This window comes from Malaclemys terrapin, chromosome 13 (assembly GCF_027887155.1).
Source record: "Malaclemys terrapin pileata isolate rMalTer1 chromosome 13, rMalTer1.hap1, whole genome shotgun sequence".
Classification (NCBI taxonomy): Eukaryota; Metazoa; Chordata; order Testudines; family Emydidae; genus Malaclemys; species Malaclemys terrapin.
Genome location: NC_071517.1, coordinates 32,361,827 through 32,384,149, shown reverse-complemented (window position 1 = coordinate 32,384,149; position 22,323 = coordinate 32,361,827). Strand labels below are relative to the sequence as shown.

The window sequence follows — 22,323 nt, the reverse complement described above, 5'->3', positions numbered from 1 at the left end:
TTCTAGTAATAGTAGTATTGATAGTAACATATTGCTACATTATTTTTTTAAATGCTCTCCTTCATCAAAGAGGCAGGAGTAGCCAGTGTGTAGGAAGTGGGTAATATCCCTTCAAACAGTTTGTGAGCCCTCTAGTGGCCCTCACTGTGTTTCTTAGGAGCTGCCAGAAACCAGACCAAGTAAATGTATATAGGTGGCTAGGCCTTGCACTTAGAATCATAGAATATCAGGGTTGGAAGGGACCTCAGGAGGTCATCTAGTCCAACCCCCTGCTCAAAGCAGGACCAATTCCAAACTAAATCATCCCAGCCAGGGCTTTGTCAAGCCTAACCTTAAAAACCTCTAAGGAAGGAGATTCCACCACCTCCCTAGGTAACCCATTCCAGTGTTTCACCACCCTCCTAGTGAAAAAGTTTTTCCTAATATCCAACCTAAACCTCCCCCACTGCAACTTGAGACCATTACTCCTTGTTCTGTCATCTGGTACCACTAAGAACAGTCTAGATCCATCCTTTTTGGAACCTCCTTTCAGGTAGTTGAAAGCAGCTATCAAATCCCCCCCTCACTCTTCTCTTCTGCAGTCTAAACAATCCCAGTTCCCTCAGCCTCTCCTCATCAGTCATGTGTTCCAGCTCCCTAATCATTTTTGTTGCCCTCCGCTGGACTCTTTCCAATTTTTCCACATCCTTCTTGTAGTGTGGGGCCCAGAACTGGACACAGTACTCCAGATGAGGCCTCACCAATGTCGAATAGAGGGGAATGATCACGTCCCTCGATCTGCTGGCAATGCCCCTACTTATACAGCCCAAAATGCCGTTAGCCTTCTTGGCAACAAGAGCACACTGTTGACTCATATCCAGCTTCTCATCCACTGTAACCCCTAGGTCCTTTTCTGCAGAATTGCTGCCTAGCCATTCGGTCCCTAGTCTGTAGCAGTGCATGGGATTCTTCCGTCCTAAGTGCAGGACTCTGCACTTGTCCTTGTTGAACCTCATCAGGTTTCTTTTGGCCCAATCCTCTAATTTGTCTAGGTCCCTCTGTATCCGATCCCTACCCTCCAGCGTATTTACCACTCCTCCCAGTTTAGTGTCATTTGCAAACTTGCAGTGTATAGTTGGAAAAACCCAACTGTGCCCCCTGGGGTTTCTCTATATTGTGTGTTGTATAAAGAGCAAACTATGCAACAGAAGGTTTTTCATTTCCAGTTTTTCCCTCTGTCTGTATTTACTGTTCCTCCTCCATATGCAGGCCAACCCCACCACCTCCCTGAAAATCACTTACCTGCACTGGCTCCATTACATTCCGTTCCCTTCCCTGTCCCCTGGGAGGATGGGACAACCTGGAGCAAGATGTGGACATTATTCTGCAGCCTGTCAAGGCGAGAAGGGCAATGGGGCAGGCTATAGAAGAGGTTTTAGTCCATTTCACACCGATTTCCCCAGGCTCTTTCTTTGCAGAAAGATACTTTAAATTTAGACTCTTTATGGCAGCATAGCCCAGCCCAGCCCCACCCATTAGGACTAAACCCACTAAAACATGTTTAAACCCTCCAGTAACACAGTCTTTAAGCCAAACACTAGAAAAGAGCAGAATCAAAGGAGCCGCTCTGGGGGATCCCCCCTGACACTGTCCCCAGGGCAGCGCATCCCCCCAGCAGCGCGGGGATTAGGCAGAGGCAGGAACTGGCTTTTCCTCTTCCTGCTCCTCACCTTGTCCCAGGAAAGTCAATCTGCCCCGGGAGGCTGCAGGGAATGGGGCTGGGCAGGGCTGGGAGCCGGGAACCTCCCTCCCCACTGATTGCTCCTGCTGCCCCTGCCAGTCTCTTCCCCTGTCTCCCTCCTGCCCCCTCCCCTCGGGCTGGGAGACTCAGTCCCTGGCCCGGCGCGTTCGCTCTCCCGGAGCTGGCTCGGCTCCTGCAGGCGCTCAGGGGAGCAGAGCGCGGGGGTCAGGGAGGGCAGCAGCTCTGGGACTCGCAGACGAGGAGGGGCCGTTGGTGCAGAGTCTAGGGTTACCATTCGTCCGGATTTACCCGGACATGTCCTCCTTTTTGTGCTAAAAATAGCGTCCGGGGGGAATTTGTAAATCACTCAAAATGTCCGGGATTTCCCCCCTCCCCCGGCAGAGCAGAGCGAGCGGCTGGGAGGGCTGCAGGAAAGTCCCGGGCTGGACTCCGGAGCAGCTGTAGAGGAGCTCCGCCCTGCATTCTGAGCCGGCAGCTCTCCCCTGCAGCCCGGTCTGGCAGCACTGTGCAGGGCCAAGGACCGGGTTTTGTTGTGCTGGGGAGCGCAGCCACGTGTCCGGCTCGCACAGAGCCCAACACCATGTTCTGAGCAGCAGGGTAAGGGGGCCAGGGGGCAGGAGAGGGGGCAGGAGAGGGGGCAGGAAGGTTCTGGAGGGGGCAGTCAAGAAACGGGGGGGGGGCTTTTTGGGGGGAGTGGAGAAAGTTTTGGGCAGTCAGGGTACAGGTAGGGGGTAGGGTCCTGGGGGGCAGTTGGGGGGGTCTTAGGAGGGGGCAGTTAGGGGACAAGGAACAGGGAGTCTTAGGTAGGGGGAGGGGTTCTGGAGGGCAGTTAGGAGCAGGGGTCCCAGGAGGGGGCAGTCAGGGGACAAGGAGCGGGGGGGTGGGGGGCTGGGAGTTCTGGGGGGGAGCTGTCAGGGGGCAGGAGTGGGGAGAGGGATCGGAGCAGTCAGGGGACAGGGAGCAGAGGGGTTTAGATGGGTCGGTAGTTCTGGGGGGGGCTGTCAGGGGGTGGGGAGTGGTTGGATGGGGCGTGGGAGTCCCAGGGGTCTGTCTGGGGGTGGGGGTGTGGATAAGGGTTGGGGCAGTCAGGGGACAAGAGGCAGGGAGGCTTAGATAGGGAGTGGAGTCCTGGGGGGCAGTTAGGGGCAGGGGTCCCAGGAGGGGGCAGTCAGGGGACAAGGAACGGGGGGAGGGTTGGGGGTTCTGGGGGGGGGGCGGGAAGTGGGAGGGGCTAGGGCGGGGCTCCTCCCGTCCTCTTTTTTGCTTGCTGAAATATGGTAACCCTAGCAGAGTCACTTTCCTGCCCGGCCCCAGCCCTTCCCCCGGGTCTCTCCCCTCACCTGCAGGCTCAGGGGCTGGGGTCGGCAGAGCCCGGGGCTGCCCCAGGGGCTGGTTCCAGCCCCCGCAGAAAGTCCCCACCGGGAGGAACGGATGCAAAGGGAGGTCAGTGCAGGTCTCTCCCCGCAGCCCGCTGGGGAGCAGCAGCGGCTCAGCCCGGGCTCCCGGCTCACAATGGAGGCAGCAGCAGCAGCTTCTTCCAGCCGCCTTGATCACCGATCACTCAAATGCAGGAGCTGCGTGGTCTCTGTGACTATCATTAACGCCTCCTACCTACCTTGAACTCTCCCCCTTCCCTCCCCCAGCGCCGGATACAACAGCTCTCAGCTGCTGCTCCCAGCCCTGCTTCCTGTGCCCCCTGGATAACAACCCGGGCTGCAGCCCTCCCTGGGACCGACTGTACCGAAAGCCCAGAGTCTGTCGGCAGGGACACAGCCCGGGGGAATCAGGGTGTGAAATGGGCAAATCCCCTCTTGAGACCTCCCCAATCGCCCTCCTCGGCTGAAGCATGAGGACAAGTGTTTTGCTTCAGATTATTTCTGTTGGGGGAGGGAGGAGGAGATTTGGTACTTTGCTGTTATGTTACCCAGCTGCCTGAACTATCCAGACATGCTCAGTAACATGGGCTGAAGAAGCCTCTGCCCTCCCTTGCCATCAGGATCTGCTCCCTGGTATAAAAGGGGGCTAAAGCAGTGGCTCTCAACCTTTCCAGACTACTGTCCCACTTTCAGGAGTCTGACTTGTCATGTTTTACAACAGGCTACATAAAAAGCAGTAGCAAAATCAGTACAAACTCAAATTTCACACAGACAGTGACTTGTTTATACTTCCCTACATACTATACACTGAAATGTAAGCGCAATATTTATATTCCAATTGATTTATTTTATATGGTAAAAATGCAAAAGTCAGCAATTTTTCAATAATAGTGGCTTTGGCACTTTTGTATTTTTATGTCCGATTTTTGTAAGCCAGTCATTTTTAAGTGAGGTGTAACTTGGGGATACATAAGACAGATCTGACTCTTGAAAAGGATACAGTAGTCTGAAATGGCTGAGAGCCACTGGCTTAGAGAGACCACATGGGGGGAGAGGGAGTGACATAGTAGTTTGCCCTGTAATAGGGCAGCATTAAAGGCCAGAGCAGTTCTAGGGGGCTGTGTATGCAAGGGTGTCCCTACAGCATGGAGCAAGGCAGTGAGTCACTCACTCTGGGGAGACCCTGTCTGGATGTTTGGACCTAGTGTGGAAGCCCAGAGCACTGAGTTACAGGGACCCAGGTATTCCTGCCTCATGACTCTATTTCCCATGGGCTTTCTTCTATTAATTAGACCACAATAAATGGATTGTGCCCTGTAAACTTCTGGAGGGAGGACTGTGTCTCTGGAGAGGGGGTATCATTGGGGAATACAGGACCGTAAGGAATTGTGAATGTCCCAGGAGGGCCTCAAAATTAAAAGGCCCCAGGGATGCTGACCAAAGTCCAGGATGACAGCAGAGGGCACGTGTCTCTGGGACTCTGTCTCTGGTTCATTCACTCTGGAGGTTTCACGGAGGAGAAAAGGGTTGTGCCTGGATCCCTTCTGCACCACGTTTCGGGGTAGGGGTCCCATTGGCAGGTGGCTGAGGTTCTACAGCTTCAGGTCAGTTTGGAGATTGGGATGGACAGCTGAGTGCCTTGTCCTCAGCCAACCAGACTTTGGAGGGGTGGAACTAAGGACAGCAGCCCACCTTTGGGGACAGGAGGGAGACCCCAGTGTCCCTGGCCAAAAGAGGAAAGGCCTGGGAGAGGGTGAGCTGTAAGTGGGGACAGGACAGACCGGGGTTGGGGGAGCTGCAGCCCTGTAGGCTGGGGAAATCTCTGGTTGGGTGTGTTCTTTGCAGGGCCCAGAGGGATTTGGCCCAGTTGTACCCAAAGGTTCTCTAGCGTTCCCCCACTGTGATGGGGGAGTCGTGCAATGCCCAGGAATTGGTTGATTCTGCTTAGTTGTACTTTAATGCATTCCCTGTATGACCCCAGGTCACAGAATGAACTCAACCCCAACATGTGGAGGGTCACTCTGGGGGGAAACCCTGAGAGTTAGGCACCTGCATGAGGGCTCAGACAGTCAGGCACCAACAGCGCTTGTGTAACCCACTGGCCAGTGTGTGTGACATGTCTCCCCACCCCCATGCTCCGAGGAAATGTGGCTGTCACAGCCCAGATACTGAGCCATGCTGAAGACACTCATGCATCCAGCTAGGGAAGTCACAGGTGTTGGCCAGGCTGTGCTGTGAGACTCTGCTGATGCTGTGACCTGTGCCAGCTCTGAGAGATGCCCCCTTTTGGATTCTCTCAATAACACCCTCTGGGGTTCTGGCCCAATGACCCCAATGTCACAACCACTGATTTACACCAACGAGGCACCTGTCCCACTGTTGTGTAATTCCCATGTGTCAAGTGGCTCCGTGAACTGAAGGAAGAACTGAGGTGGGCTTCGGTCTGGAGAAGGATCTCTAGAGGGAATCTCTCCTCCTGCCTCGGGAGGGCACGCTCTGCCCCTGGTAGGGCAGGTGGTGTGGCAGTGGCTCTCCCTGTCCCCAGAGTCATATCCAGAGGGAGCTCCGCCCCAAGTGGAATGTCTAATGAGGGAGGGGTGCAATCCGTGCCTGGGGGTCTCTCTGCCCTCTGGGGAGGCTCTGGTGCCTGGTGTGAGTAGATGTGTTCCCAAAGGTTCTTGCTGCTTCACTCACAAGTGTGGGCCTGGACTGGCTGTGTGGGTGCTGGATGTGGGGACCCTGGCAGGGTGTCTCCCTCGGTGGCTGTGCGGGTGCAGAGTGAGCGCTGGGGACCCTCACAGGGCGTCTCCGTGGGTGGCTGTGCAGTTGAGTGACATCTGCCATAAAGATACAACATCGGCTGGGCACAATGGGCAAAATAAGGCAGAACTGAGGGAACCTGCAGGGCCTTTAAAACAATCCCAGCTACTTATACCAATGATGGATGGTTTCTGTGGGACCGTTTAACCAATTCCTCACCAGTGTGGATGTTTCTCAGGACCTGCCTTTCCTCAGAGCCCTGGAGGTCCAGGACCCACAGCTCTTCCCCCAATTCTCAGCTGGGAAATTATGTTCAGTTTGGGGAATTGGAAAACCTGTTGTGAGAAAACAGGTGAGATGAGGGTTTTACAGTTGTCCTGAGACAGAGCTGTTGCTAGATGGGTCCTTTTATAAACAAAACAGATGGGAAAATTTTCCTGCAGACTCTTTAGGGAGCTCAGGTGGTTTCTGGTGTGACATTGGCAAACCAGGTGCCACTTTATGCCAAGATTCCTGGGCCTCACTTAGATACTGAAAAACAACCAGAACCAGTCTGGTTCACCTGTGTGTTAGTACTGGTCAAATAGGTGGTAGAGTTATAAAAATGTGCTTAGTGTTTTGACTTTTTTGAATGCTTGTAAGTGCTGCGTACCTTAATCTCACTTATAATAACTGCATCCCATATTGTAAGGTAATAGTTGAGCATTTGCATTGTGAGCCTCTGTAATTGTGTAAACCACCAGACAAGAGAGAAATATTAACTAGCGTGACATACTAGTATCCAACAAGGGTTATATCCAGCCCGAAAGAGAAAGCCCATTGACACCAGACAAACTAGGAGACATGATGCGAGTGAATTCCTCCCAACAGTTGAACTTGCAACTCAAAGCAGAGGGGGGCGGGGGGGAGGGAATAAGAAGCCTTAACAAGGAGGAACTGTATCTTCATGCTGCTTGGATTCTGAGGGGCAAGGATTACTGAGCATACACTAAAGATACCCCATAAAGATACTCTGTTTCCCTGCAGCTCAGATGATGGCCCAGGGCTGCTTCAAACACCCGCACTGCGATGTCTGGGCTGACAATTTCAGACAGCAACAAACACATGGGGGTGTTTTGTCTGGTGGCTGCAATTGGTCACTCCCCTCTAGGTTGTGATCAGAGCCCTGATTTTGGGGTTCAATGGCCCCCGGTACAGCACAGAGCTGGGGTCTGGGACCAAGAACAGGACATCAGAGTATAGGGGAGGGGAAGACTCAGAGACTGAGATCAGAGGCACTTAGATCTGCAAGAGCAAAGACATGGAGGTGCCAGATATCCCTTTTAAAGCAGGATGGGCAGACACATCAGTGAAAGGGGCTGGATAGGGGGAGTGAGAGATTCCTGCTGAGGGGGAGTGAATAAGAATGGCCATACAGGGTCAGACCAATGGTCCATCATTCTACCCCATGGTCCTGACTTCCACAGTGGCCAAGGCCAGGTGCTTCAGAGGGAATAAACAGAACAGGGCAATTTTCGAGTGATCCAGCCTGTTGTCCAACCCCACAGCTTTTGGCAGTGAGATGCTTAGGGACATCCAGAGCATGGGGTTCCATCCCTGAATGTTTTGGCTTGAGCTTATCTCATTCTTTTTGAAGTTATACTTTTGTCCTTCAAAACATCCCCAGGCAATGTAATAGTGACAGCAGGAGGAATTGGGACTCAGGACTCCTGGGTTCTATTCTCAGCTCTTGTATGGGAGTAAGGGCTAGTCAGTTAAAGCAGTGGAGGCTGGGACCCTGGGACTCCTAGGTTCACTTCCCAGTTCTGAGAGGGGAGTGTGTCAAATCCCGCCATCAAACGAATGCTCCGGAAGGTGGTAGGTGCCAATGGATACTATCGGAACACCCTGATTCCACTCATTTTAATGGCCCTCAGGACAACTCCAGCTGCCTCCACAGATCACACACTCTTTGAGGTGATGACTGGGCGAATTATGCCAATAACAGAGCATCTTCTGTGCATACCCACAGTTAGAGGTGGGAGGGGTGGGGTGGCAGTGGAGAGATGGGCAGACAGGACCCCTGGGTTCAATAATGCTTCGTGCTAGTGTCTCCTGGCGTGATCTTGTGCCAGTCACTCCCCCTCCTCTCTGTGCAGCCTCCTCTTCTCCAGTCTCTGATGGGGATAATAGTTGCTCCCCTTCACAGGGAGTCATGGGGTGTCACTAATTCTTCTGTGAGAAGTGACTCAGGAGGCCAGAGGTGCTGACCCTCGTCTGCCCCTTCCTGGCTCACTGTGTCAGCGGAATGAGTGACTGAACCTATGGAAAGGGTTTCAGCAGGATTTCCTCATCCCTGTTTTCAGACAGGGGCTCAGCTGACATCGCACATGGGATTTTTCCTGAAATAACTGCCCTGTGAGGAATTTTTCTCCTTGTTTTGGGATGGTGGGCGAGGGGAGGGTCTCTTGTTTCTAGAAAATCAGATTTCAGATTCATCTTTATTTCTCATTGAAGTTTTTACTTTGATTGGTTTCTGTTTTTTCCAAATAAATTCCTAATAAAATGTTTGTTGCAAATCCACCGTCTTCCAGGGAATCTCAGACATTTCCTCTGTTCTTGAGCTGAACGGGTGAGTTCCCCCTCATGAATTCAATGTTGATCAATTCAAAGTAACACGCATTAGAAAACATAATCCCAACTATACATATAAAATGATGGGGTCTAAATGAGTTGTTACCACTCAAGAAAGAGATCTTGGAATCATTGTGGATAGGTCTCTGAAATCATCCACTCAGTGTGCAGTGGCAGTCAAAAAAGGCTACCAGAATGTTTGGAATCATTAGGAAAGGGATAGATAACAAGACAGAAAATCTCATAATGCAACTATATAAATCCATGGTATGCACACACTCCTTGAATATGGCTTGCAGTTCTGGTCTCCCCATCTCAAAAAAGATATGTTAGAAATTAAAAAGGTACAGACAAAGGTAACAGACATGATTTGGGGTATGGAACAGCTTCATATGAGGAGCAGTGAAAAAGACTGGGACTGTTCAGGTTGGAAAAGAGACAACTAAGTGGGGGTTATGATAGAGGTCTGTAACATCATGAATGGTGTGGAGAAAGTAAATAAGGAAGTGTTATTTACCCCTTCATATAACACAAGAGCCAGGTGTCATCCAATGAAATGAATAGGCAGCAGGTAAAAACTAACAAAAGGAAGTGTTTCTTCACACAAGCCTGTGGGCCCGGCCCAGCAGCTGGCGGCGATACTTCTGGGGTACCACCAGCTGCCTCCTGATCCCCCCTGACTCCATTTTCCCTGGGGGAGCCCATTCTCGGTACAGGAACCCCTTCTCCCACAGGAACCTTTTCCGGCCACCTCGTCCCATGGTCTGTACCGCATTGAGGTCGGCCAGGTCCCTTATCTTCCGCAAGGAGGGATCTCTCTGCAACTCGGCTTGGAACTCAGCAGCTGGGACAGGGATGGCCACCTGCTCTTTCTCGCCGGCTGGGTCTGAAGCTGCAGCCTCCCTGAACCGTGTCCCTGGGCGTTCCCTCCCCACCAGGTTAGGGTCCTGCGCCTCAGGCAAGGCACCCCCCCCCAAGGCCAGGGCGCAGTGCCCCTCGCCGGCTCTGACTGCGGGTCACAACCAGTGCCCTTTGGGGGTTGCTTGGCCAGTTCTCCAGGTCCCCCCCCCATCAATACCTCAGTGGGCAAATACGGGTGTACCCCCACATCATTGGGGCCCTCCTTGGCCCCCCACTTCAGGTGTACCCTTGCCATGGGCACTTTGACTGGTGTTCCGCCCACCCCCGTCAGGGTCAGGTAGGTGTTGGGCACCACCTGATCTGGGGCCACCACCTCGGGCCGGGCCAGCGTCACCTCTGCGCCCGTATCCCAGTATCCATTGACCTTCCTCCCATCCACCTCCAGGGGAACAAGGTACTCTCTCCGGAGGGACAGCCCCGCGCCTACCGTATAAACCAAAAACCCTGAGTCTGGAGCATCCAGCCCCCTAGAGGAGCTGGCCTGGAGCTCTCCTCCCTCCTTAGCAGGTGGTACTCTGCCAGCCCCCCTTCCCTGGGAATGCTGCCTCTCACCGGGCTGGGTCTCTACCCAGTCAACCCTCTGTGGGTTCGGTCTGCTCAGTCTGTCCCTGAGCCTGGGGCACTGGGCCCGTATGTGGCCTTTTTGGCCACAGTGGTAGCAGCCCATGTCCCATAGGTCCCCTTAAGTGGGTCGGATGGTCTTGACGCCGGATGCTCCCCTTTGATGGGGTTTTTCTGTATTTTCCCACGGGGAGGTCCCATGGTGACTCTCTCTCTGCGTTGTGGTATGACTGTTCCTTTGGGACTCCTCCCTGTTATCTCCTGACCGGCTCTTTACAAACTCATCAGCCAGCCGGCCTGCATGTCGCGGGTTCTCTGGCTTTCTGTCCACCAACCAGAGCCTCAGGTCGGATGGGCACCGCTCATACAGTTGCTCCAGTACCAGCAGTTTGACCAGGTCCTCCTTCGTCTGGGCCCCATCAGCCCACTTGCTGGCGTATCCCTCCATGCGGACGGCTAGTTGCAGATATGAGATCTCAGGGGTTTTATCCTGACTCCGGAACCTTTCCCGGTACATCTCAGGAGTCAGCCCAAACTCACGTAGCAGGGCCTTTTTGAATAGTTCGTAGTCCCCTTTCTCTGCCTCTTCCAGTTGGCGGTACAATGCCACGGCTTTGGAGTCCAGTAAGGGGGTAAGGACCCGGAGTCTGTCCGCGGGATCAACCCGGTGCAGCTCGCAGGCCGTCTCAAAGGCCTCCAGGAAGTCATCCATGTCCTCCCCCTCCTTGTGTGGGGCCAGGATGCATTTATCAAAGCTCCATGCAGTCCTGGGTCCCCCCTCACTCACCGCAGCCGGGGGTTCGCTGCCCTTCAATCTTGCCAGTTCCAGTTCAGGCTGACGCTGTCTCTCTTTCTCCTCCTGTTCACACTGACGCTGTCTCTCTTGTTCACGACCCTCCAGCTCTCTCAGTTTTAGCTCTTTCTCCCATTCCAGCCAGTTCCGCTCCACGGATGCCGAACGTCACCGGGAGGATCCTCTGCTGGCCGGCGAGCTTCGCCGGGAGGATCCCCTGCTGGCCGGGGGGGTCACGGCGCCCTCGGTATTTGCTGGGCTCCTCCCCATCCTTCCCCTAGGCATAGGAAGGAGGGGTCTTGGGAAGCCCTCAGCAGCCGGCTGACCACTCCCAGCTGGGACAGACACTGGTGCCTGCGCTGCATTTGCCAGGCTGCTTCCCTGAGACACAGGGATCAGTTCATTCGCGCGATCTTCCGCCTCCAGCCGGGCAATGAGCTGTTCTTTGGTGAGCCTCCCAATGCGCAGCCCCCTCTGCTTGCACAGCTCCACCAGGTCGCTCTTAAGCCGCTTGGCATACATCTTCCTGCTGGCCACTCACCGGCCTGGTGTGCTCACAGCTCCCCACAGTTCCCAGGGTGACCCCTAGTGTGCCAGCCCTTCTCGAGGTCACCACCTCTCTGCCAGGGTCAAGCTGCAGACTCCTCCGCCCCTGGGACCACTCACTGCGATCCCCCCGGGGGACCCTGTTACTGCAAAAGTCCTTCTCGCTGGTCACACACTCCCAGGAGTAATAACCGTCTCTCTCTCACTCTTCAGCACGCCTGGGCCCCGTCAATCCCCCTTCGTTTTACTGCTCCCCAGTCACTTACTGCAGGAAGCGCCGTCCACGGGGTGCAGTAGATCCCGCCGCTGCCACCAGTTGTCACGGAGTATTGGGGGACTCAGGGCCCTGCACCCCCGGCTTCCTGCGATTCACCATGACTCTCAGCCAGCCAGTAAAGCAGAAGGTTTATTTGGATGACAGGAATACCGTCCAAGACAGGTCTTGCAGGCACAGACAACAGGGCCCACCTCAGGTCCAGCTTGGGGTCCCAGGGCATCCCAGCCCACCCCCCTTTGGGGGGTCAGAGCCATCTCTGCCTCCCAGCCATCTCTCCAGCCCGCTTCCAGCACTCTGCCTTCAGCCACCCCTCCCACCGCCTTTGTTCAGTTTCCCGGGCCAAGGTGTCACCTGGCCTCCAACCCCTTCCTGGGTTCTCATGTTACACGCTCAGGTATTCGCCTTCGGGCAGACTCCCATCCCCCAATGCAGACTATCCTAGCCACACTCCCCTGTCAGCATTCACAGACCACAGTAAGAACAGTCCCGGTTCGTCACAAAGCCATAGAAACATCTTGCTACTAATCTCATCATCTGCTTCACTCAGACCCAGAAACAACGCAGCTCCCCAGTATCCAGCGTTCCTGCCTCTTCTGGGCCCCATCAACCATTGCCCACTAAAACCCCAAACCTTGTGCCCACCTGCTGCCCCTGCCCAGACCCCCCTCAAATGAAGCACATTTACACTTTGCTTCAAGAGGACACAGACCACAGGGAGAGCTCCCAACACCTTCTACCTTGTGTGCAGTTTCTGGTGGGATATTAGTGAGGTCTTCACCTTGTAGCTTTTCCCACAGACAGAACATGTATATGGTTTATTTCCGGTGTGCATTCTCTGATGGACAATAAGGGCTGAGCTCTGGGTAAAGTTCTTTCCGCACTCCGAGCATTTATAAGGTCTCTGTCCTGTGTGAATTCTCTGATGCCTAATAAGTTGCGATCTCTGACAGAAACTTTTCCCACATTCGGAGCACTTAAAGGGTTTCTCTCCCGTGTGGATTCTCTGATGCGAAATTAGTACTGACCTCCGCTTGAAGCTTTTTCCGCACTCAGGGCAGTTATGGGGTTTCTCTCCCATGTGGATTTTCTGATGTGAAATAAGCTCTGAGTTGCGCCTGTAGCTTTTCCCGCACTTGGGGCAGTTATAGGGTCTTGCTGCCGTGTGGATTTTCTGATGTACGTTGAGGTTTGATCTCTGGCTGAAGCTCTTTCCACAGACAGAGCATTTATAAGGTCTCTCTCCTGTGTGAATACGTCTGTGTGAAATAAGGTCCGAGCTTTGTTTGAAGCTTTTCCCACAGTCGGGGCACTTATAGGGTCTCTCTCCCGTGTGGATTCCCCAATGTGAAATCAGGTAAGAGAAATTGGAAAAACGCTTCCCACACTCCAGGCAGTTATAGGGTCTCTCTCCTGTGTGGATTCTCTGGTGTTTAAGGAGGTTTGAACTCTGGCTGAAGCCTTTCCCACAGTCGGGGCATTTATAGGGTCTCTCTGCCACATGGATTCTCTGATGTACACTAAGGTCTGATCTCTGCTTGAAGCTTTTCCCACACTTAAGACAGCTATAGGGTGCCTCTCCAGTGTGGATTCTCTGATGGATAATAAGGGTACCTTTCTGACGGAAGGTTTTCCCACAGTCGTGGCATGTATAGGGTCTCTCTCCTGTGTGGATTCTCCGGTGTGAAATCAGGGATGAGAAATAAGCAAAATATTTCCCACACTCAAGACAGTTATGGGATTTCTCTTCCGTATGGATTGTGTGATGTGAAATAAGGACTGAGCTCTGCCTGAAGCTCTTCCCACAGTCTGGGCATTTATATGGTCTCTCCCCTGTGTGAATTCTCTGGTGTGAAACAAGGTCTGAACTGTGCTTGAAACTTTTCTCACAGTCAAGGCATTTATAGGGTCTCTCTCCTGTATGGATTCTCTGATGTACAATAAGGTGCGATATCTGACTGAAGCACTTCCCACAGCTGGGGCAGTTATAGGGTTTTTCGCCAGTGTGGACTCTCTGATGTCTAACAAGGTAGGATTTCCGGTTGAAACGTCTCCCGCACTCAGCACAGTCATATGGTTCCTCTTTACTGAAGACTCTTGGCTGGATTGTGGTTTTCTTAAGGTCCTTCAGGCCTCCCACTTGGTAAGTGGATTTACCCAATTTCATCCCTGGGTTATTTCCTTGCTGTCTGTCACAGGCTTCTCTCTGCTCAGGACTCTGGGAAACGTCCTCTTCTGTTTTTCCTAATAGATTTCCGTGTTGTTCCACTTGCTCAGGAACTTCCTGCTGAGGATTCTCCTCCTCGCTCTCACCCACCATCCCATCACCTGCAGGGACAGAGAGATAATCCAGACAGGAGTCATTCCCTGTGCCCGAGGGGAAAGGGAACCTCAAAAAAGTGAATGGGTTGGCAGGAAATAAACCAAATACCTGCTGGGGAGATGGAAAAATCAGGAGCCAAATCCCTCCCCCCAAAACCCTTCCCCAGAAAGGAGAGAGGAGGGGACCAGTTCTGCCTCCACATCCCAAGTGAACACCCAGTGGGGAGGAAGCTACTGGTAGGTGTCAGTCAGGATGGATGGGAAGCCCTGACTTGCATCTGACATGAGGATACGACACCAGCTAGTCACAATCCTGACCTGGGTGAGATGAAGCAGAAGTGGGGGAGCTCACGGGCCCTTTGTGGGAATCCCAGCTGATTATGCCAATGCTGGGTGGTTTCTGTGTCTATTTAATCACTTGCTCACCTGTGTGGATGTATCTCAGGATGTCCCTTTCCTCAAAGCTGGGGAGATCTGGCACCCACGGCTCTTCCCCTCGTTCCAGCTGGGATATTATGTTGGGTTTGGCAATTGGAAATCCTGCTCCGGGGAAAGAAAGCAGGTGAGACCAGGATTTTACAATTATTCTGAGACACAGCGGTTTCCAGATGTGCTGAATGAGTGGGTGTCCTTGTATTCTTCACAGAGTTTAAGGGCATCTAGTCTGACCTAATGTGTATCACAGCCGATGTACCCCCTATATTAAGCCCAGAGACTTTTCAGTCCCCAGGACAGTAAAACTGTGTGGCACAGGGAGAGAACAGGAGAGATCAACATGCTATTAATGTCTGAGGCCCCTGCACTGGCAGGGCATTTATTTGGCAAGATATGCTCAGATGATCCCAGGAGGTGAGCTAGGCCCAATGCTGCACACTCAGGAAAGCTAACCCCCTCCCACACCAAGGTTCCAGCCATTTGGAGCTGCAGGAAAATTGATTCCTAACTCCAAATCAGGCGATCAGTCTGACCCTGAGCATGTGAGTAAGACACACCAGCCAGGAATCTAGAAAGAGGGTCTTCTGTACCACCTCAAAGTACTGGTCCACCCCGTCTGGTGTCCTGTCTTCAACTGTGGCCAATCTCTTATGCTTCAGTGGAGGAAAACATACAAACGGAGACCCCATCCTAGAACACAACTAGCCATTTGTACATCAGGGTAAAATGTTCTTTTCTGACCACTGTAAACGACTAACTAAACCGCAAAAAACAATTCAATAACAGAAAAAACACTTAATAAATTCAGTGACACCCAAACCTCCAAAAACCCAGGAAATACAGAGTTAAAGTATTTCAAACTCAAACTTCTGAAAAACCAGGAAATTGTATTGGCATGGCAGTGCCACTATAGTGAAGGTTGCATCACGACTTCTGTTGAAAGGTTCACCTTTCTAAGTCCTCTAAAATTGACATCCTTTGTCAGACGGGTGTAGGGTACAGTTAGTGACCCAAACTTGGGGTCATTTGAGCTAGAGGTGCCAGAGATATAAGACCTGAAAAAAACAGCCATTTATAAAGAGTTTCTAGTTTGTTTTTTTGCATAGAGCTAGAGATCTAACTATTGATGTGACGCTGGTCTCAATAGTTTTACCCAAAATAGTGTATGGCACTCCCTAAATCTTTGGGGGATCCAGACTGAGAATGGGATTTAAGAAAATGTACACTTTTTACAGTACACACGCACCAATACAGAAAAACATTTAGTGGGTTTCCATTCCTGCCATTTTATAGGCTTTAAAGCTCAACTCTTGTAAGTGCTCTAAAATCTGAATGGTTACTCAGATCATTTTGCATGCCTCCTTGAGGTGTGGGGTCTTTTGAGGAGTTCTCGATTTACAGGTCCCCTCAAAAATGTCCCTTTACTGAGAGGTACTAGTGACTCAGACCTTGCTGAGACTGATAGCTGTGAACTCACCCTTCAATTATGCTTCAGGGTTTCAGCCAGCTACCAGCAGGGATCAGAAAAGGATCCCCCCAATGTATTCTGGGAGGGTTTTTTTTTTGTATTTCCTTCCTATGAAGCATCAGGGATGATCATGGCTGGAAATGGGGCAGTGGGCGGGGTGGGCCGGGGCTCTTAGGTCGCACCGAGGATTCTCTCTCTCAGGTACTTGGCTGGCTGTTTCTTGCTCACAACACTGGGGACTAACTGATTGCTGTACGTGAGGTTGGAAAGGAATTTCCCCAGGTCACATTGGCAGTGACCTTGAGGGTTTGTTCACCTTGTTGTCTTCTGCAGCATGTGGTTGCGGGTCACTTGCCAGGATTCTGTGGGTGTATCTAACTTAATCGTTTCCCTGCCATTGTTGGGGCCTCAGACTCTGTGCACCTTGGTTCCTCTTATTCGCTGCCTGCTGCACATAATGGTCTAGTCTCCTGAGATCTGTAATACTTCGGTCTAATTTTGGTTGTGTGGTTGTGTGCAGGTGCTGAGGGGTGTTGACTGCCTGTGATATACAGGAGGTCAGACTAGATAACCTGGTGGTCGCTTCTGGCCTTAAAACTCAGTGATTCTAATGACCTTCTCTTAAATCAGTCGTTTCTAAGACAGAGGCCTGGTCTACACTTACAATTTAGGCTGATGTAGCTACAGCGCTCAGCTACACTGCCGTAGCTGTGCCAACCTAGCCTTTAGTGTAGACACAGACAGGTGGACAGAAGAATGCTTCGTCAAGATAGTTACTCAAACAACAAGGAGTCCGGTGGCACCTTAACGACTAACAGATTTATTTGGGCATAAGCTTTCATGGGTAAAAATTCTCATTTCTTCAGATACAAGAAGTGAGGTTTTTTACCCACAAACGCTTATGCCCAAATAAATCTGTTAATCGTTAAGGTGCCACTGGACTCCTTGTTGTTTTTGTGGATACAGACTAACACGGCTACCCCGATACTTGACACCATGCAAGATAGTCATTCAGGGAGGCTGTGTTTCTACAGTGACTGAAACCCCCCTTCCGTTGTTGTAGGCTACATCTATGGGGTTATGCCAGCGCAGCTACAGTGCAGTAGCTATGCTGCTCTAGCCTCCATAGCGTAGCCAAGCCCAGAATTTTTCATACTGTAGATATAATCTGAATTCTTGTTTTCTCAGATGTATTACCTTGCATTTGGCCGTACAGGTACTAAAACACATTTTATTGGATTATGACCATTTAAGCAGGAAATTCAGATCACTCGGTAACAATAACCTGTCCTCATTATTGATACCCCACTAATCTTTGTGTCGTCCGCAAACCTTACCAGCAAAGATTTTACAAAATCATGAAGACTGTTGATAAAAATAATAAGTAGTGTTGGACCAAGAACTGATCCCTAGGACACCCACTAGAAACAGCCCTGCTCATTGACTTATCCCCATTAACAAAAGCATTTTGAGATCCGTAAATGAGCCAGTTGTGAATCCATCTACTGTGTGGTTTTGTTCATTCCATATAACACAAGCTTTTTAAATCAAAATGTCATGTGGTACCAAGTCAAATGCCCTGAAGAAATCCAAGTATATGATATCAACACAGCTGCCTTCATCAACCAAAGCTGCATAAACCAAACAGATGTTCCTGAAGACCCTTTGGGGAGGTCAGATGGTTCTTGGGAGGTGTACAGCTCCCCCTGCAGGAGGTTCAGCAATCTCCACACACTGGGGGTTTTTATGACTTTGGCACAACACAGTTGTGCAACCTCTTGCTCCTTCCTAGCCCTGCTGAGACCACAGCCCTTTCCAGCCATGGAGATAGTCCTGGGAAAGGATGGAGAGGAGACATCTCTGTGTGAGTGAGCCCGTGTTTAGAAACACAGAGTGCTACATACAGCCCATCCCCGCCCTTGGAAATTCTGGGGATGAGATTCTTCACTATGTCTCTGAATCTCCTCTCCCCTGGGAGGGGTATCAGGAGGGAACAGTCTCTCTCACATGGTTTCGGGGGCTGATCCTCCTGAAATCTAAGGGACCGGGGAAGAACCTGAGTAGAAGCCGACCTGCATGCTTCAGAGACTCCCACTCCTTCTAATACCCGAGGGGACAGGAATCCTTACCCAGCGAGGTCACATTCTCATAGTTCTGCTGCATGACGTCCCTGTAGAGGGCTCTCTGACTGGGGTCCAGCAGAGCCCATTGCTCTTCAGTAAAATACACAGCCACCTCCTCGAAGGTCACCAGCCCCTGAAACAGCCAGAGTCCCCCTCTCAGAACCTGCTGCCCCAGCCACAATCCCACCAGCTCAGTCACAGGCAGGGCTGCAAAATCCCTCACCCCCACCCCACAGAGAGCAGGACATTTTCCCTGGGGAAGGGGAAATTTCTCAAAGCTGTCATTAAAAACACACTATTTTTATGGTGAAACAGTGATGCCAAGAGCTGCCAACTCTGCTGATTTTATCATGAGTCTCACAATATTTAATTGGATTTTGGGGCATTTCCCATGATCTCATAATTCCTTGCACAGAACTCACACATTCTCCCTTGTTCTACATGGCCGCCACCTCCCATTACTTTCAGGGGGGTAGAGTCAAACTACCTTTATTCAAAATAGCCACCATTTCCCTACAGTTTGTGAACCCACCTCCAGAGTTACTCTTGGCTTCTGAGTGCTGTAGGATGGCAACAGAGCTTTGGTATCAACACATTCGGGGGGTTGTTTCCTCACAAAGGAGTATTTCCACCCTATCCCTACAATCCAGGCCCTACCTTAAGAAGATGTAGTGTATAAGGTTAGGTTAGTATTTCTTAAAATGGTTTATGAGCTCTTTAGTGGAACTCACTATATTCTAGGTTTTAGAAGCCTCCAGAGCCAGTCAGAGCGGCAGTGTGTATGTAGCTAGGCCTTGGGTGTCTGTGTAAATTTACTAAACGTGATTATTTGGAACCCAACTATGCTTGTGTGGTTTCATCGAGTTCTTCGGCACATTACACAGTAAAAAGACACAACAATTTGCACTGAGGACATGGTCCAAATCTGGGAATACAGTGGAATAGTGACTGCAGAGGGCCAGTAAAAGTGAATCTACAAAGAAATTGCTACCTACAGCCAGTTGGACTGTTCATTAAATCAGGGTGGAAGGGGGAAGGGTTAAAAGTGCCTGGTATTTGGAGAAAATGGGCTTGTACAATAGCTCAGTAGAGGACTGTTCCACCGATATCGAGAGAGAACATGGAGGCCAGTGAGACTATGTCTTCGCTGCAGAGTTAACTCCAGTTTATGAGCTACTCCTCATAAATTAGCCTAGCTTGAGTGAGAGAGGCCACACAGCAAAATAACACCTGAGTTACTGTGTCCACACTGGTGTTATTCTCACTTGTGTGTGTTGCTAAGACTTTTGGGGGCACATCCTACGATTCTTCACTCTGCAGGCAGCTGAGCTGCTCTCAAGTTAAGGGTTTTGTGTGTGGATGTGACTCAAGTTAGGGGCAGCGCTCGAGCTATAACCACAGTTAACTTTGCAGTCATGACAAGCCCCGGGACAGTTATAGCATCTCTAGAACTGTTACATTTAGAAGAAAACAAAATGTTGTTTGGAATTCTTTACAATGGAGATGAAGTTAGACTTCAAATGAAGCTTGATACAGGGTGTGCTCTGTCTTTTTCATAGCAGGATTATCAGAGGCTACTTACAGAAGTAAAGTTGTGGAAAACCTCAGTGCTACTAAAAACATACAATGGACGTCCTCTCTCCCTGAGGTCTTATTAAAGTGAAGGTAACATAAATAAAGAACATATGCTGAACCTGTATGTTGTGGAGTAAAAGGATCCAGTACTAAATAATAGAGAATTACATGGATTCAACTGGACTGGCAGAGCATAAAAGCCCTTCATTGTTGTTATTATTATTATTGATTCTGATACAAAACAGATTAGCTGAACTTATGCACAAGAAAGCTGATGTCTTTCACCGAATGTCTGCCTAAACCAGCTTTTAAGCACAAGTTCAGCAGGATTTCCTACCCCAGTGATGCCTATTGAAAACACCCATCCTACAGTACAGCCACAGACATTGACTTGTGTCAGCACCACTGAGACTTGCGACCTTGTTTCCACTACAAGTGACCCTAGCGTCACATAGCGGGAAGATGTGGCTGACACAGCTAGGCCAGAAAGTACAGATTCTAGCTAGATGCTGTTGTGATGCCAGTGCAATGGTCTTCAGAAAAAAGATGTAAAACAACTCAAATTGAATTTGTAGCATGCTGGATTCTTAACCATAGTCAATTTGACAGTAATGTGTTGGTGAGATTTTTTTCCCCCCCAATAGTCTTTTACATTAAAGAGGGAGGAGTCCATAGCATGCAGGAATTGGGTAATATCCCAGTCACCCGGGTTAATGGTTCTGATGAAAAGGGGAGCCAAGCAAGTTGCTGGGTAATGAGAAATGGGGAGGACTGCAGTGTGCTAACCTCATCAAGGGTGTTGAACCTTGTGATTGGGTGAACCCTAGAGGATGGAAGGCTGGGTAAGCCAATTGGAGGGGGGATAAGAGGAGGACAGACTGTCTCCCCACTTCCTGAGGGGAATGCAGGCGATGCCCGACTGTCTCTCCCCTGCCTGAGGGGAGCACGGGCGATGCCCCGACTGTCTCCCCCCTGCCTGAGGGGAGCACGGGCGATCCCCCGACTGTCTTCCCCATGCCTGCAGGGAGCCTGGGCGATCCCCCGACTGTCTCCCCGCACCTGAGGGGAATGCGAGCGATCCGTCGACTGTCACCCCCTGCCTGAGGGAAACGCAGGTGATGCCCCGACTGTCTCCCCCCTGCCTGAGGGGAGCGCGGGCGATGCCCCGACAGTCTCCCCACTGCCTGAGGGGAGCGCGGATGATCCCCTGATTGTCTCCCCCTTCCCAATGTGTTGCCGCTTTTGTCCTCAAATTGCTTTGCCGAACTCTGGCAGACGCAACTGGCCTGGGAAATGCCGAGGAGCCTCCCTGTGCTGTGGGGACTTTTTCCACTGTGAATAACGCCTATTGCTGCCACAGAGAGGTTAGACCCCTGGGTGAATCTGCACTCTTATCACCTCACTGCACTCCAGCAGCTTCAGGCCTACAACATCTCATCAGGGTACATGGGATCCTCCACCTTATGCAGCCCACTAGCATGGAATAAACTGGACTCGTCAATCCCGGGCAACCCACCCTAGGGGTTTTGTTACTTGCGAGTTGTATAGAGTTACTGAAGTATCGACTTCAAGTCCATCTTTCCCTTCCCTTTATAGGCTTCCTGTATATTTCCCCTTCTAAATAATGTGTACGTTGATTGTTGGTTCATCCATTACGGAAGGTATGTATGGAGGCATCAGGCCAGTCCTGGGGGTAAGGACCGGGTCAGGGATAACTGAAACTGCATAGGGAGGTAGGGTAGGGTTCCTGGCTCCCTTCAACAGTCAGGTGAGGGCAATATCAGCTAGTAGCTGAGAACCCAGGCGGTTGAAACCCACTGTGGCTGAAGCAGAGGGACACGGTAAGGGCTCCCCTGATTAGCTGCCTTTAGAGATAAAGCAATCCATAAAACCCCATTACATCCCTTTAAGCGTTTTGTGAGCTGTCTGGTGGCTCACTATGTTCTATGGTTTAGAAGCTGTCAAGGACTAATCTAAGCAGTAGTGTAAATACGTAGCTAGGCCTTGCATGTCTGTGTAGTTACTAAACACGGTTATCTGGGACCTAGCAGTGCCCCTGTGGTGTTTCCATATTGTGTTTGTTCTGTAAAGAGCAAAGGACTCAACAGAGGTTTTTCATTCCTCATTCAACTTTCCTCTTGTATTTCCTGTCCCTCCCCCACGTCCAGACCAACCCCACCGGCTCCCTGCCAATCACTTACCTGAGCCAGCACAACTGCAGCAGCCATGTCTCTTCCCTGTGCCCTGGGAGGATGGCAGGATCTGGAGCAAGATGTGGATGTCATTCTGCAGCCTGACAAGGCAAGAAGGGCCATTGGGCAGGTATTAGAAAATGTTTTAGTCCATTTTACACCCCAGTTTCCCCCGGGGCTCTTTACCTGAAGCCAGATTCTAGATTCTTCCAGGCTGCAAAAACACTTGGTCACTTTACTGCAGCGCAGATCCAGCCCTTCCCACCAGGACTAAACCCACGGAGACATTTTTAAAAGTTTCTGAACCAAATCTTAGGGCAGGTTCACACTTACAGTGCTGCAGCAGCACAGCTGCATCTTCAGTAAAGACGCTACCTACGCCAACAGGAAGGCTTCTCCTGTCGAGGTAGGTACTCCACCTCCCACAAGGCAGTAGCTATGTCCACGGGAGAATTCTCCTGTCAATCTAGCACTGTGTACACCAGGGATTAGATGGTTTAACTGTGTTGCTTTTCTTGGGGGGTGGATTTTTCACATACCTGAGTGAGAGAGTTATACTGACCTAATTTCCTAGTGTGAACCTGGCCTTAGAAAAGAGCAGAATCAAAGGAGCTGGTTTCGGA

General features: G+C 51.1%; 1 protein-coding gene across 1 annotated transcript in view; it reads right to left on the bottom strand.

Moving 5' to 3' along the window:
* The window catches only part of LOC128848363 (zinc finger protein 420-like), a 32,629-nt gene extending 10,306 nt beyond the window's left edge, over nucleotides 1–22,323 (bottom strand). Inside the window, exons 1-4 of the mRNA XM_054048344.1 lie at nucleotides 21,710–22,323; nucleotides 17,940–18,066; nucleotides 14,334–14,447; nucleotides 12,401–13,913 (exon numbers count right to left, since the gene is read on the bottom strand). Coding sequence (XP_053904319.1) covers nucleotides 12,401–13,913; nucleotides 14,334–14,447; nucleotides 17,940–18,066; nucleotides 21,710–21,823 — 1,868 coding nt within the window. The 5' untranslated portion in view covers nucleotides 21,824–22,323. The remainder of the gene's footprint in view (nucleotides 1–12,400; nucleotides 13,914–14,333; nucleotides 14,448–17,939; nucleotides 18,067–21,709) is intronic.